Below are 16808 nucleotides of genomic sequence, written 5' to 3' on the forward strand. Positions count from 1 at the left end.
GGGATAGCATTAAATTTGTAAACTGACTCAGGAAGAAGTAAAACCTCTACAACAGTAAGTGTTCTCCTCTACAGACACGAAACACTTTCCATTATTCAGGTTTTTGTTCACATCCTTCATTAAAGTTTTTTACAGTTTTCTCTATGTAGAGTTCTGGCATACTTCTTGTTAAAAGATTATTCCTCTTATTGTAGAGTTTTTATGGCGATTATGAGTGTGTTTTTGAAATTTTTAAAATCAGTGTCAAGATACATGAAATCCCCTGATATTTTATTCAGCTGAATTTTATTATTCATATTTTTTAATTATCAAAGAGTAAAATTTACTGTTTTTGGTATACAGATCTAAGGATTTTAGCATGCAGATAGCCCCACCACCCCAAAACAGGCCTCCGCATGCATCCCTAGTCGTCACGCCTTTCCAGCCGCCGCCCTGGCGGCTCCCCTGTTCTGCCTGGGACCTGTGGACTGGCCGCAGAACACAGGTGAGCTTCACCGAGGCTGTCGCGCATGCCCATATTCAGGCCTTCCTACTGCTGAGTAATAGTCTATAGTGAAGATATACCACCATTTGTCTACCTGCCCACTCTGATGAGAAACATCTTTGGCTCCCCAGTTTCTGACAATTATGAACAAAGCCAACATAAACACTAGCACACAGGATTTCATGTGAACCAAAACTCTCATTTCTCTAGGGACTACTGGGTATTGCTGGTGGTATAAGTGTATTTAAATTTGTAAGAAACTGACAAACTGTCCACACTGCCACCAGCAATGTACGAGTTCCAGTTGCTCAGCACCCTTGCCAGCACTTGGTGTTCTCTTTTGTCGTTTAGCCATCTGAATAGCTGTGTAGTGGTAGCGCACTGCAGCTTTCATTTGCATTTTCCTAACGGCTGACAACACTGAACGTTTTTTCACAAGCTGAAGTATCCGTTCAAGTCCTTTGCCCATTTTTTATTGGACTGCTCATCTTACCATTGACTTTTGAAAGGTCTTTAAATATCCTAGACACAAGTCCCTTGTCGAACATGTGATTTCCAAGTATTTTTCAGCTATTCAGTAGCTTGTCTTTTCCTTCTCCTAATGTTTTTGGCAGGGCAGAAATTTTTAATTTTGTTTAGCTCCAACTCATCAACTTTTCCTTTTATGAATCATGTTTCTGGTTTCCTGCCAAAGAACTTTGCCTAACCCCAGGCCATGAAGACTTTCTCCTATTTCTCCTAAAAGCTTTACAGCTTAAAGTTTTACACTTAGATCTGTAACCAATTTTGGTAAATTTTTATGTAAGATGTGAAGTTTAGGGCTAGGACACTTTTTTTTTGCACAGTTATGTCCAATTGTTCCAACGCCATTTCTTGACAGTCTGTCCTTTCTCCCATAAATTGCTTTTGCACCTTTGCCAAAGATTAAATGGGCAGTGACGCAGCTGTATCTATGGACTCTCTATTCAGTGTCATTGATCTGTGTCCAACCCTTCACCAACACCACAACGTCTTAATGACTAACTTTACAGTAAATCTTGAAACCAGGTATATGATTCCTCTAATTCCCTTCGCCTTTCTTCAAAATTGTTTTAGTTGTTCTAGCTCCTTTGCCTTCCATATAAATTTTAGAATCAGCATCTAAAGCTATCACAAATCCTGCTGAGACTTTAACTGAAATTGTGTTAAATCTATAGATCAATTTGTGGAGAACATCCTTATAGTATGTTGAGTATTCCAATCCATTAATATGAAACGATTCTCCATTAGGTTTTCTTTGAGTGCTTTCATCAGCATTTTATAGTTTTTAAGTTTTCAGACTTTGTACGTGTTTTGTTAGATTTATCTCTATTATTCTTTTTGGCAATTACCTCTATTATTTTTTTTGTTATTACCTTTTTAAATTTCAGTTTCCAACTGTACATTACCGATATAGAAATAGGATCGGTTTCTGTCATCCTTGTATCTTGTGAGCTTACTAAACTCACTTATTAGTTCTAGAAGTTTCTGGGCAGACTTCTTGAGATTTTCTATGTAGAAAATCATGTTGACCATGCTTAGGGCCAGTTTTGTTTCTTCTTTTCTGTGCCAGTTTGAATGTACTATGTCCCCCAAAACGCCATTATCTTTGAGACAATCTTGCGTGGGCAGACATTTTAGTGTTGATTAGATTGTAATTCTTTGATTGAGTGTGTCCATGGGATGTGCCCCACCCAACTGTGGGCGAGATCTTTCATTGGATAATTTCCATGGAGGTGTGGCCCTGCCCATTCAGCCTGGGCCTTGGTTAGTTCACTGGAGCCCTATAAAAGTTCAGACAGAAGGAGTGAGCTTGCTACAGCCAAGAGGGACACTTCGAAGAATGCACAGGAGCTGAGAGAGTAGCTGCAGATGAGAGACAGTTTGAAGACAGCCGTTGAAAGCAGACTTTTGCTCCAGAGAAGTCAAGAGAGGAAAAACGCCCGAAGAGTAATTAAGAGTGACATTTCTGAGGAACTACAGCCTAGAGAGGAGTTACTATTCACTGGTGAAAGACCAAATGCTTTCCCCTGCAATCCAGGAGAAAGCAACTTTGAAACCAGAACTCTGGAGCAGACGCCAGCCACGTGCCTTCCCAGCTAACAGAAGTTTTCCGGACACCATTGGCCATCCTCCAGTGAAGGTACCCGATTGTTGGTGACTTACCTTGGATACTTTATGGCCTTCAGACTGTAACTGTGTAAACAAATAAATCTCCTTTATAAAAGCCAATCCATTTCTGGTATTTTGCAGTCTGACAGCATTAGCAAACTAGAACACTTTCTATCTGGCCTGCCTTTTATTTCTTTTTCATGCCTTATTGCAATGACCAAAACTTCTATTACAGGGTGAAGAGAAGTGAGAGTGGACCTCTTTGCCTTGCTCCTGGATTGCAGGGGAAAGCATTTGGTCTTTCACCAGTGAGTAGTAAGCCATCCACAGGATTTTCTGTAAGTGCCCTTTATCAAGTTAAGGAAGTTCCCTTCTATTACTACTTTGCTGGCAGTTTTCAGGCATAATTGGATGTGGAATTTTGTCAAGTGCTTTTCTGAAGCAACTGATACGCTCATGTGGCAGACCTCATTGACCAAATTTTGAATACTGAACCAGCCTTGCATTCCTGGGAAAAACTCCACTTGATTACAACATATTATTCTTTTTAACATATTGCTGCATTTGATTTGTTAATGTCTTATTGAGGATTTTCATGTCTAAGTTTGAGGGATATTGATCTGTAGCTGTTTTCATGGGTTGTCTTTTTTTTTGGTGGGGGGACTTTATCTTGTTTTAGTAGCAGAGACATGCTGGGTTCATAAAATGAGTAGGAAGTATTCCTTCCTTTTCTATTTTCTGGAAGATATTGCACAGAGTTGCTGTTTTTCTTGCTTCTTTATATATTTGATAGATTTCTCCAATAAAACCATCGGGCCTGAAGATTTTTTCCAGAAGGTTACCTAAGATGCAGATTTGTATTCCAAGACTTTCTCTCTTACTGATATTAGAAATAACATTTTAATTTGAGAAAATGTTCCCCAAGTACAGTTATCACATCATAATGGCACCTGACTACTCTGCCTAGCTGACAGCCCCTGTGTCCCATGTAGCAAGTTTCCCACCCTCTCTATTTCTCTGGGACCCACATGCATCACAGCTCCAGAGCTACCTATAGATGGCCTGCTTGTCCGCATCCATGGGTGTCTGAGACTCCACAGGGGGAGGGCTCACTCCTCCAGCATCAGGCTCACAGCAGTTGGGATCTTGTTCAGTCTTTAACTCCGTTATGACTTGCATCTGTAAAAAGAGAAGATCATTTTTGTTACCAAACCCAAAATACACTGCTGCTGAGCATTCTATTTCAAACAGGAATACAATGGTGATGGCAAACTGCCGGACAGTTACATGACTGGTAATAAGGCAGAGAGAATAATGCCAGCAAAACTTATTTGAATCTAATATGCTTTTAAAACAAACAAACAAAAAAATGTCAAATTTCTGAACTATTTAAAAACCAAGATAAGCAACAGCTCTGAGAGTCTTCTGATTTTCAAAACCCTAACTAAACACGGTCCAAGAAGCCGTGCTCACACTCTTGCTCCCATCTCTTCTAACCAGGCATCTTCCCAGCTCATAATGTTGCAATAACTGAAAGGTAAACAAATCATCCAAGTCCTCCCCATCAGAGGAACGACTCAAACACAATGTGCTACATGTGTGTGACGGGGCTAAAATTCCAACTTGTCTACTAACAAATCTCAGGAACAAATAAGCGGTAAAAAAAAACTTTGTTTCCGCATTCCAAAGGTAAAGACCAGCCATATTTAAAGGAACTATTAAAAAACAGCAGTCAGAGTAAACATAAGAGGAAGCCTTAATGATACTGTCATTTAAACAAGTTGTATGTTACTTGGGTAAAAATTACTTAAATCCTTAAACTGAAGGTGTTAGGTTTACCAAAAACCCTGCTGCGGTGAACTTCTCACCGTTCGGGCGCAGAGCACCCCCCCACCCGGACCCGGGGCGTCGGCCGGGGGTGGGGGTCACCCTGCAGGCCCAGGCTCCTGCCCCTTTGCTCTCTTCTCTCCCACAGACCCCAGTGACCCAAGACAGCTTCCGATCTGTGCTGGAAGAGGTGCTGCTTTCTGATACTACCATATACTTGGGAAATTCTTTCTCTTCCATAAACTAAAACTAAAGCAACTAAAAAGCACAATCTTTCTGGAGAGCAATCTAACCATATATATAGAAAAGCCTTAAAAGATGTCTTTCCATATTTTTTTAAACGACTGTGAAAAAAGAGAAACCTCAATGCTCAACTCGGAGGAATGGGTAACCAATTATGATCTATCTATTCTCTAGAAGAGCATTTAAAATAACAGTCACAGGAAGTTGTCCATGTCCTGGGGAAACCCACCCTCGCTGACCCTGCGTGGGGGGCAGACCTGGAACCAGGCACGTCAGAAGGTGGCACTGCTATGGGAAGGGGACGAGATGGGGGGTGCAGGTGGCAAGACGAAACAGGGCGGGTTTAAGAAAGCCTGAAGGGCTCGGGGAAGGAGAGTGAAAAAAAAAAATGCAGTCCCCAAAGGGAAGGGTTTGGGGGGCCCGTGCACTTCAGTGGGAGCTGCTGTCAACCCGCGGGTCAGGGAGACAGGCGGCCCCTTCTGAGCGGCGGCCACTGCATGGGGGTGGGACAGGGTCCTCGGAGGACCTGGGGTGAGGGCGTGGGGGCAGGGTTCCAGGTGAGATGGCGCCTGTGAGCTCCTCCACGTGGACCCTTTTTTGCTGGAGTACTACTTCCTAAAATGCAAATCGTTATGTTTGGAAATGGACAGAGGTGACGGTAGCCTGTTACTGTGAGAATAACTAACAGTGCTGAATTACCATCATCAGTGGGTGAATGTGGTGGAGGAGGGGGGTTTAGAGTCACGGCTGTCACCAAAAGGAAAGCTGGAGGTTAAAACATGAGAATGTATAATACAGTGAATCTTGTGGTGGACAATGTCCACAATTAACTGCACAAATATAAAAAAGTTCTTTCACAGGAGATGAAATAAGCTTCAGTGGCAGAGAGATTCCAAAAGGAGCCGAGAGGTCACTCTGGTGGGCACTCTTACGCACACTTTAGACAACCCTTTTTAGGTTCTAATGAATTGGGGTAGCTGGTGGTGGATACCTGAAACTATCAAACTACAACCCAGAACCCAAGAATCTTGAAGACAACTGTATAAAAATGTGGCTTATGAGGGGGGACAGTGGGATTGGGGGGGCCATGGGGATCACACTCCCCTTTGTCTAGTTTGTGGATGGATGAGTGTAAAGGTGGGGGAAGGAAACAAACAAACAGACAAGGGTGCCCAGTGTTCTTTTTTACTTTAGCTGCTCTTTTTTCACTTTAATTATTATTCTGGTTATTTTTGTGTGTGTGGTAATGAGGGTGTCGGGGATTGATTTTGGTGATGAATGAACAACTATGTAATGGCACTGTGAACAATCGAATGTACAATTTGTTTTGTATGACTGCGTGGTATGCGAATATATCTCAATAAAATGAATATTAAAAAAACAACAAAAAAAGTTCTTTCACGAACTATAGCAAATGTACGACACTATTACAAGAGATGTATACGGGGAAAATGTACCTATTGGAAACCATGGAATATCATTAACAGTAATATTTTAATACTCTTTCATCAGCAGTAACAAATGTACCACATGGGAGGATGTGCCAGTTTGTATTATGTCCTCCAAAATGCCGTTATCTTTGATGCAGTCTTGTGTGGGCAGAAAACGTATTGGTGTTGATTGGGTTGGAGACTTTTGATTGGATGTTTCCGTGGAGATGTGATCACTCAACTGTAGTTGAGATCTTTCATTGGATAGTTTCCATGGAGGTGTGGCCCCGCCCATTCAGCATGGGCCTTGACTAGTTTACTGGAGCACTATATAAGCTCAGATAGAAGGAGTGAGCTTGCTACAGCCAAGAGGGACATTTTGGAGATGGCCCTTGAAAGCAGACTTTTGCTCCGGAAAAGCTAAGAGAGGACAAACACCCCACTAAGAGTGACATTTTTGAGGAGCTGCAGCCTAGAGAGGAACATCCTGGGAGAAAGTCATTTTGAAACTAGAACTCCGGGGCAGATGCCAGCCATGTGCCTTCCCAGCTAACAGAGGCTTTCTGGACACCATTGGCCATCCTCCGGTGAAGGTACCCGACTGTTGACACCTTATCTTGGACACTTTATGGCCTTAAGACTGTAATTGTGTAACCAAATAAACCCCCTTTTATAAAAGCCGATCCATTTCGGGTGTTTTGCAAAAAGGCAACATTAGCCAACCAGAACAGAGGATTTGGATTTTCTTTTTTCCTTTTATTTCTTTTCTTGAGTAATAAAAATGTTCTAAACTTGATGTGTGCAAAACTATGTGATGATACAGTGAAAACAAAACAAAACAAAAACACAGTGCATTGTTTTCAAAAAAAAAAAAGCAAATCATTAAATATAAATTATGTTGTTTGGGGGGGTGGGTGTGCCGCGCAGATGCGCGCGCACAGGGAAGGCTGCCGGGCAAGGCCTGTGGGCCCTGTGGGATGGAGAGCAGTGCAGTCCAGACGCCCCCGATCCACAGGGGTCGCTGCAGGGTCCAGGCAGAGGAGACGTTCACAGACTCACATTTCAGAAAAAAAAAAACTACTGGGAAATATCAGACTTCCAAGGTTAAAGAGCAGGCTGAAACCACACCACAGAATTTCCCTCCCTCAATTCCTATTAAAAGAAGCAAAAACTACTTAAAAAAAAAAAATGCCAACACAAACACACAGAAACCTCTGTGGCAGGAAGCAAACAAGGGTCGGGGGGTAGACTGGCAGCCAGAGGAAGGGACACAGGGAGCTGAGTGGAGGGCTGCCGGCCCCCACTCCACACGGGAAGCCCAAGTCAGATCTCAGCTGGAAAAACAGAGCCACACTGGGCGTCACCAAAATCCTCAAGCCTGGAGAGACGGGACTGGGCTGCGGTCCCTGGGGCTGACCCTCCTCCACGGACGAACTGCTCCAGGGCTCCGGTGAGGCGGGAGGGTAGGGGTGAGGGTAAACCAAAACCTGGAGGCCGCCCGCCCCGCCCAAGGACAAGGAGCCCTGAGCCAGGACACCCACGACAGGGAGCGACCCCAGATGTGCCAAGGACTCCTCCCGCTGCTCAGGGCACAGCACAGGCCCCCAGGCCCCCGTGCAGCGTCAAGAGAACTCTCACACGCAGCGGGAGAACAGTCACAACGCCACCCTCCAAGCATCGGTGAGCTGGGGGTGATGCTGGCACCACACTGCGAGTGCCACAAACACTCGGAATTGGACCCTTGAAAGGAGTTAAAATGGGAAATGTTACATTGTATCTATGTGACCACGATAAAAATTTCCAAAAAAAAGGAACCCCCCTCACTGTATTAAGAAAGCAGAATGTCGAGGCACAGCCACCCAGCATGAGCAAGGGTGGGGTGGAGGAGGGACACAGCCAGTAAGAGACCAAAACCAAAACAGAGAAAACAAAAACAAAGCAGCCAACATAGAAGAAACCAGACACGAACAAGCAAACAAAATTCCTCGTGATTGCCTCATTCCATTGCTATTCAATTTAAGTTGATAAAAGAACTGACCAAGATTAAAAAGGGGTTAAAAAGAAGCAATTTACAGACCTAAGAGAACACTAAGGCCCATGCATCATTATAGAATGGACAAATTAGATACAGCGAGCAAACAAACAACAAAAAAACCCAGAAAAGAGGCCAATAAAGAAGCAGAGGAAACGTCTGAGACAATCACAGCATGTGTGGATGGAAAAGTCAAAGAAATTAAGGTAAGTGAAGAATAGGTAATTGATATGGAAGACAGAACAAAACAGCCCAACCTGAGGATAATCATGTGTATGAGGCAGAGAATTCAACGAGCACAACAAAAGGAACTCTGTTTTTCAAAGATGCACTAGAAGAGAGGTTTCCTGAAATGGAGGAAGAGTTAAATCTACAGCTCCGAAGGCGTGGTGCACTCCCGGATAACCAGACAGAGAATGCACAATGCAAGACACATCCCAGTTCCATGATATTCGAGGGATTAAAGACAAATGCCTCAGTTCTTCAGAAAGATAAAACATATCACCTAGAAGGGGGAAAACAGCCTGGCCTCAAAATTTCCCATGGCAGCTTTGGGAAAAGGAAAAGGGGTGAGTCAGCATATTATTCCCAACCCAGAATCACTTGAGTGTAAAAGCAACAGGAAGACGTTTTCAGAAGTGAAAGAACTCGAGGGTGATCCATCCTGAGAGCACTGCTCGATGCCCCAGCCCAGCTGGCCACCATCGCCGTCCTGCTCTCTTCCGGGACATAGGGGAGCACCGCGGGAAGGCTGGAGGTCGGGAGCGTGGGGTGGGGGCCTGGGCCTGGGGAGGCTGAGCTCACAGCCCCTCCTGGGTCACTCTCATCCTACTGCCACCACATGACCCTCCTTCCCCCCTACGGCATCTCGGGCACAGCCTCACGCCTTAGCAGACTCAATACCTCTTGGCTGGATGGATCAATGAATGAGGTGAAATAAGAGTGAAGCAAACAAAGCAAACAAAATGGAGAAAGTGCCTATTTCTGCTATTCTTACAGTTGAGTTTTATTTTTCTATAAATAGGGCACCCACAGCACTCTCCTGCCAGCAGCTCACACACCCCAGGACTAGTAATACCAGTCTGGTAACAGAAAGAATATTTTCCTTGATTGGAACAAATACAACTCAGTTTTCTAGTTGTAGCTAGAAAATAGGATAAAGAAATTAGTTTTACAAATGATACTGTATTTATCTATAAAACAAGGGGTCTCTTTATGACTTATTCTGTGCATGGGCAGACCAAGTTGACTAGCTGGTCAAGTCTGCATGAGTGACAGAACCATCTAGGCCTGTGTGCAGCCCACAAGTTTCCCAACCCCAGCCCCAGCCTGGTGCTGAAAGCCTGAGCCCCATGCCCCAACCCCAGCCCTGCAAGGCTCTGGGGGCAAGGATGATTCATGCCTCTTCAGCTCCCGAATAGGACAGGAACACGTGTGCGATGAGCCACACTTAGTGCCAAGCACGATGATTGTCCCCATTTGAAGGAAAAGAAAAACAGGAAGTAATCTGCCTCAGGAAGGAAAAAAGGGTAACACTTTTTATATTATGCTTGTCAAAAAAAGTTAAAATTCTCTTAGCTTGAAATCCAATCAGGTGAAAATAACTACACCGTCGACGGAGAAGCATTCAGATGTGCTTGGGGGAGACGTGTAAGCGGCAACCTAATGACCGCCATGATACTGCTTCCCGTTCCCCCACTGGGGACACGGAGCCACAGGCTCCGCCAAAGCGGATCACGCAAGCCCCTCAGGTTAGCACCGGCAAGGCTATAATTATCAGAACCTACAGCTTTTCTTTAAAAGCAACAGGAGGAGGGTGATGTCATCAACATGGCAATGTAAACAGCTACTGCAAACTTATCTTCAGACATTCAACAAAAAAAGGACAATTCTAAATTGTATGAAACTCTAGAGGAGAAAGCAGACTGGAGAAGGGCCAAATTGAAGAAAGAGAAGAAATATCAGGTAGGAATCTTCAACCCAGACCAGCTGGTCCTCTCCACCCCCCTCAGTCTCCATGTGGGAAGGGTACAGAATCAGCAGACAGGAACCCACCCACCAGGGATACAGACTTAAGCTCTTACAACAGTCACATCTATTCTTGAATTGTAATGCCTATCTCCAAACTCTGAGATGTTGATCCCTTGTGTATAACCTGATCGGTCTCTGGAACTTTGGGTATCTCTGTTACACCTGAAACTCAGAGCCAGAGCTCAGGAGATATGAATGTCAATATTAGCACATACAGCATCTGTTAAAAAAAAAAAAAAAAAAGCTGAAAAAGAGTCCAGACTTCAATTAGAGATATGAATGAAGCAGATCTGGTTAAGACTAGGGCAAATCGGGCCAAAGGGTAAAGGTTGAAACTGACTGTGTGTTAAAACTTCAACTTCCATGTGAGACAAAGGGAAGAGATGTTTCTTTGGTATGGGATCTATAGTTTTTAAACAATATAACTTCTACAGTCAGTTTGTTCAAACACTACAATTACATGGAACTTTGAATAGGAAGTGAGATATGGTAGGTCTGTATAGGTTAAAGTGAAATAGTAACACATCCCAAAGTAATTTGGGCAGAGAATAAAAATATGTATTTGGGCCCCCGCTGACAAGCTGGGGGAGGATGTGGAGGTGCTGGACTTCCTCACCTGGATTGTTGCTGATGTTCTCACAAACACTGGGGACTGACAGCTTGACATGTTGAGCCCTCTGTCTTGGGGCTGGCCCCTATGAAGCTTGTTACTGCAAAGGAGAGACTGAACCTGTTTATAATTGTGCCTAAGACTCTCCCCCGAGTGCCACTTTTCAAATGGAGTTGAGAGGTCACTCTGGTGGACATTCTTACATACTATATAGATAACACTTTTTAGGTTTTATTGTAATGGAATAGCTAGAAGTAAATACCTGAAACCACCGAACTCCAATTCAGTGGCCTTGACTCTTGAAGACAATTGTATAAAAATGCAGCTTACAAGGGGTGATGGTGTGACTGAGAAAACCTTGTGAACCATACTCCCTTTATCCAGTGTATGGATGGATGGTAGAAAAATGGGGACAAAACCTAAATGAAAAATAGGGCAGGATGGGGGGGATGATGTGAGTGTTCTTTGTTATTTTTATCTTTTATTCTTATCCTATTCTTTCTGTTATAAGGAAAATGTTCAAAAATAGATTAGGGTGATGAATGCAAAATTATATGATGGTACTGTGAACAATTGATTATACACCACAGATGACTGTATGGTATGTGAATATATCTCAATAAAACTGAATGAAAAAAAAAAAAAATCTCTCACAATGAGACATAGCCCCACCATTTGAAGACCCGGGGGACAGGGGAAGACATTTCAAGGCCCAGGTCAGTGAGGAAAAAAAGAGATGAGAAAATGTGGACAGAGACTGCATTTCCAGCCCTGGGTCTAAAAGCCCTTCTCCCACCCTTGAAGAAAGCAGCAACCAGCAACCGTTTCCTTGCCTTGGGGATGGCTGGGGTACTGGGTCAGCTGAAGGAGTCCTCGGCCACAGGTGGAGCCCCACATAGAGCCAGAGGTTGGCTGGCAAAGTGAGACCATAGGAATCCCACAGTTTCAGCTCACCTGTGTACATGCACGCTGTGCTCGCAGGCAAAGCAGCCTCAGAGGACGATTAAGTTACTGAACAGCACCATCTGCTGGACAGTCCAGAAGATGCAAGGGAATTAAAACACTTAAAAAGATGCTCCAGATCCTTTCTTAGGACCACAGGAGCTGGTCTGTATGGAAACCCAGCCTGGTTTTGGCTGAGAAATATGGACAATCCAACCTTCAAAGCAGGGCTCTAAAACAAATCCAGGTCTTGCTGGCAAGTAGAAAACAGAGCACCACTGGAAGCCAGCCAATCTATATTACCACACACAGTGAACCTGCTTGGGTGCCCAGTGCCCACCTCCCATCCGTGTGGCAGGCCACAGTGGGTGCCTGATTTTGGGGGGAAGACTGGAGGGCAGAGCCACTATGACAACTGGCCAGTGAGAGAAACAAAGAAATATAGAGATCAAGGAAAACCCAAGGCAAAAGAGAGAAAACAACCTCCAGAATAAACCAGTCAAGAAAATCAGATGCCTAGACAGCAAAAAATCACAAGCCACACCAGGAAATGGGAAGATATGGCTCAGTGAAAGGAAGAAACTAACACCTCAACTGAGATTCAGGAGTTGAAACAATTAAAGATGTTCAAGCAAATCTTCTAAATCAAATCAACAAGTTGAAAGAAAATGTGAAAAAAGAGATGAAGAATATAAAGAAGACACTGGGTGACCATAAGGAAGAATTCATTAGCTTGAAAAAACAAATGGCAGAACTTATGAGAACGAAAGGCAAAATAGAAGAGATGAAAAACACAATGGAGACTTACAACAGCAGACTTGGAGAAGAAAGGATTATGGAACTAGAGGACAGGACATCTGAAATCCTACACACAAAAGAACAGATAGGGAAAAGAATGGAAAAATATGAGCAGGGGCTCAGGGAACTGAATGACAACATGAAGCGCATGAATATACATGTTATAGGTGCCCCAGAAGGAGAAGAGAAGGGAAAAGGGGTAGAAAACATAATAGAGGAAATAATCAGTGAAAATTTCCCATCTCTTATGAAAGACATAAAATTACAAGTCTAAGAAAGAAACGCAGCATACCCCAAACAGAATTGATCCAAATAGACCTACTCCAAGACACTTACGAATCAGATTTTCAAATGTCAAAGACAAAGAGAATTCTGAATGCAGCAAGAGAAAAGCAATCCATCACATAAGACGAAGTGCGGATCTCTCAGCAGAAACCATGGAGGAAAGAAGGCAGTGGTACGATATATTCAAGATACTGAAATAGAAAAACTGCCAACCAAGAATCCTATATCCAGCAAAACTGTCCTTCAAAAATGAGGGAGAGTTTAAAATATTTACAGATAAACGGACACTGAGAGAGTTCGTGAACAGGAGACCTCCTCTACAAGAAATACTAAAGGGAGTGCTATAGACAAATAGGAAAAGACAAGAGAGAGAGGTTTGGAGAAGAGTGTAGAAGTGAAGATATCAGGAGATAGAAAGAGGGTAGAGATCAGGCATTTGATGATGAAGAAGTATAGAATGTTCAGCAGGATTGATTGTACAGATCCAGAAATGGCTAGCACAATACCGTGTGATGATAACAGAATATTGTAAGTACCCTGAACAAAAATGACTGTGAGTATCGCTGAAGGAGGAAGATTAGGGGTAGGTATGACACCAGAAGGAAAGACAGAAGATAAAAACTGGGAGTGTATAACTTAGTGAAACCTAGAGTAGTCAAGATTGTGACTAAATGTACAAATATAAGAATGTTTTTACATGCAGGAGAACAAATGAATGTCAACTTTGCAAGGTGTTGAAAATGGGATGGTATTGGGGAAGAAATAAAATCAATGCAAACTACAGTCTATAGTTAACGGTAACACTATAATATGCTTTCATTAATTTTAACAAAGGCAATATACCAAAGCTAAATATCTATAAGAGGGGGATATAAGGGAGGGGTATGAGATTCTCAACGTTGGTGGTGTTTGACCTTTTTACTATATTTTCATTTTTCTTTTTTATTTTATTAGTCATCTTTTTTTTTTCTTTTTTTCTTTTTTCTCCTCTTCCTCTTTATTTGTGGAAGAAATGGAAATGTCCTCCTATAGATTGTGCTGGTGAATGTATAACTATGTGATTATACCGGGAACCTGTAATTATTTACTTAGGAGGGAATGTATGGTGTGTGAATAAAATTGTTAAAAAAAAAAAAAAAAATCAAGGTGTGAACTCAGCTGGGCTCTTAGCTGGGGGTAGAGGAAGAATCTACTTCCAAATGCATTCACATTGTTTTGATTAAAAATCAAAAAATCAAAACCAAGTAAAAATATTACCATATCCTTTTCTCAACACTGTAAGCTCATTCTTTAAATATTTTTTATTTTTAATTGCTTATGTATTTGCGTGTCTGCTTGGACTTAGCCTAATGTCATTATATGAAAAAAACATCTCTTTAAAAAAAAAAAGCAACAAGACTTGTCAATACTGACATTAAAAAAAGGCAAATTCCCAAGAGACGCTCATGATTTGGAGGAGGCAAAATCAGTGACCATCCTGGGACCACTGAAGGAAGTCATTTGAGTAGTCCCATAGTTTGTCTTTCTGAACACCAACGTATACCAAATACATAACATACTCTAAATTGAACCTGCAACCTCAAGGAAACTGCATCACAGCTTCGCAGAGCATCTGTCAGCCACAGCTAATGGGTCAAAAACACAGTCAGCACTCGCACCTGCTGCCCGTCTTGATAGCTGTCGACACTCAGTCTCTGTGTAGCCATCATGGTTAACGAGGGTTTGATGCTAAGACATCAAATCATCCTGATCAAAAGCAAATGTGGTCTGGGAAAACAAAAGCAGGAAAACATCAGTTAACAGCTATAGAACATTTTTTGCCCCTTCTTCCATAGCATCCCTACCATTAAAAAAAATACCTATTTTTCTATCTTTGTCAACCTCCCTTATATAAACCCAAACCTCCTCAGCAGCACCTCCCTCATTAGTGACTCCCGGACCGACTTGTCCTGCCTTTGTCGGTGTTCGGATTTATTCACTCCCTCACCAACATACTCTAGTAAATGACTTCCACGTGCAAAAAGCTGCCCTGGACCCTGGGGTGCAGCAGCCACCCAGACAGCGAGACCCTGCTTCCCGGAGCAGACAAGATGGGTTTGTGTATGGGGGGGTGACAACCAGAGAGCACAGGCAGCGCCTCGCACCTGAGGGGAGTGGGGAGCCGCCCCAGCAGGGCACCCGGCCTCTCCAGGCAGGCGGCGTCCAAGACAAGCCCCGAGTCACTAGCTGAGAGAAGGAGCCGGGTGCTCGGAGGATGGGGCCAGAACTGGTCTGAGCAGGGGCCAGCCCGCATGCCCCCCAGTCGTATACGATATGGGCACAGGAGCAATGGCTCGTCTGCCTATGAGAACGTGAAACTTCAAAATAACCATGAGGAGCTGGGCTGCTGGACCAGAAGGAGAGAGCCCACCCGGGGCAAGGAGCCACTACCCAGACTCAGAAGAGGCACCACCTACACGGCACAGGAGGGCGCTGGGCTGGCTGCAACCACACAGGGCCAGCGAGCTCACGGTGGGCCTCACGAGGGGAGGTCACGGCCATCATGCCACACATTCCGGAGCAGCGAGACCACCCAGCATCGCTGGTGGAAGCAACGCCTTAACAGATTGCACTGAATGGAAGCAAACTGAGTCCTGACAGGCAAGAGGCAGGGGCTGAACCCCAGCGGAGGGCAACACTCTAAGGAACTGGGTGTCCAGCCCCATGGTGGCGGCAACAGCCAGCCATCCTCTGGGGACTTGGCACAACTCTTCAACTGGTCCTTGCTCAGACCCGGGAGGAGGCACCCACCCTACACGGGGAGCCTGGGTGACAGGCCAGGGCCGCGGAGTGGCAGGAGGCAGAGCGGGGACAGCAGCTTCTCTCTGGAGCCACCTCACTGCCGGAGGGGCTAGCCTGGGCGCCTGAGGGGCTAGCCTCGGGGAGGACTAGTAACATGAGCTCATGGAAAGACATGAGGATGGTGACTCATCCCTCCCTTCACACTTGGGCGAGTGTTTACCACGTGTCAGACACTGAGCCGTGCCTGGGAATTCAACAGAGAACCCAGGGTCCTGTCCTGCCGGAGCCTAGATGAGGAGGGTCACCTGGTGACAGGAACACGCTCGAAGGTGAGGAGCCAAGGGAAACGGCAAGGCAGGGACAGGAAATGATGGGGGTGGGGGTTGGGGCGCCTCCAAGGAGAGACCTGCAGGGAGGGCAGGACTGAGCCGCCTGGCTCCCGGGGCCTCGGGGCTCGCCTGTGAGTCTGCAGGGGACCGGAGAGACGGGGCAGAGCAGTGACGGAAGTGGGGAGGACAGAAGACAGAGAGTCACGGGCTCTCGTGGGCCCTGGTGAAGGCTGCTGGGGTGTGCTGAGGAGGGGCGGGGCACGACTTACGCTTCAGGAGGCCCCTCCGACAGCTGTGCACAGAACAGCCCGCGTGACGGCCGGGGGCAGCAGAGCAGGTGGGGGGCTGCTGTCCCAGAGCGGGCAGGATGGTGTTGCGGGCCAGGGCAGGCGAGGTGCCAGATGGAGGAGCGGCCAGCGGGTTGGAGGTGGGGGCGGAGGAGCTGGGGGGCTCCAGGGGCCCCGCCTGAGCAACCAGCAGAGTAGCACTGTTTTTCCCCCAACGGAGCTGGCTGTGCAGAACAGGTTCTGTGGCCTGGGGGAAGAAAGCAGGAGTCCAGAGAGTTTAGGTTTGAGATGTGCTCAGACCTCCAAGTGGGAACTGGGAATGAGGTGGGTTCCAAACAGGGACTTGGTAATCAGGGTGCGGTGGAACGTCATCCCCCAAAAGCCCCCTCCAGGCCTAGCCCTGGCACCTGTGGAAGTGGCCTGACCTGGACGTAGGGTCTTGCAGGTGTGATTAAGTTAAGGATCCTGGGACGAGAGCATCTGGGCTTAGGGTGGGCCTTGAATCCACAGCGGGGTCCTTGTGAGAGGAAAGGGAGCCGGTTCGGCACATGCAGAGGAGATACCACGTGGAGACAGAGGTGGAGACGGAGGTGGACTGC

The 16808-nt window shown here is 45.2% G+C and overlaps 1 protein-coding gene across 4 annotated transcripts in view; it reads right to left on the reverse strand.

Annotated features, from left to right (window-relative positions):
* The window catches only part of PKNOX1 (PBX/knotted 1 homeobox 1), a 97472-nt gene that overhangs the window by 46468 nt on the left and 34196 nt on the right, over positions 1 to 16808 (reverse strand). For 3 of the 4 annotated variants that reach the window (XM_037831088.1, XM_037831059.1, XM_037831069.1), the window contains exons 2-4: positions 16192 to 16456; positions 14471 to 14579; positions 3666 to 3793 (exon numbers count right to left, since the gene is read on the reverse strand). In XM_037831088.1, coding sequence (XP_037687016.1) covers positions 3666 to 3793; positions 14471 to 14521 — 179 coding nt within the window. In that variant the 5' untranslated portion in view covers positions 14522 to 14579; positions 16192 to 16456. The remainder of the gene's footprint in view (positions 1 to 3665; positions 3794 to 14470; positions 14580 to 16191; positions 16457 to 16808) is intronic. The other variant, XM_037831078.1, reaches the window with a different exon arrangement.

This window comes from Choloepus didactylus, chromosome 1, assembly GCF_015220235.1.
Source record: "Choloepus didactylus isolate mChoDid1 chromosome 1, mChoDid1.pri, whole genome shotgun sequence".
Taxonomy (NCBI): domain Eukaryota; kingdom Metazoa; phylum Chordata; class Mammalia; order Pilosa; family Megalonychidae; genus Choloepus; species Choloepus didactylus.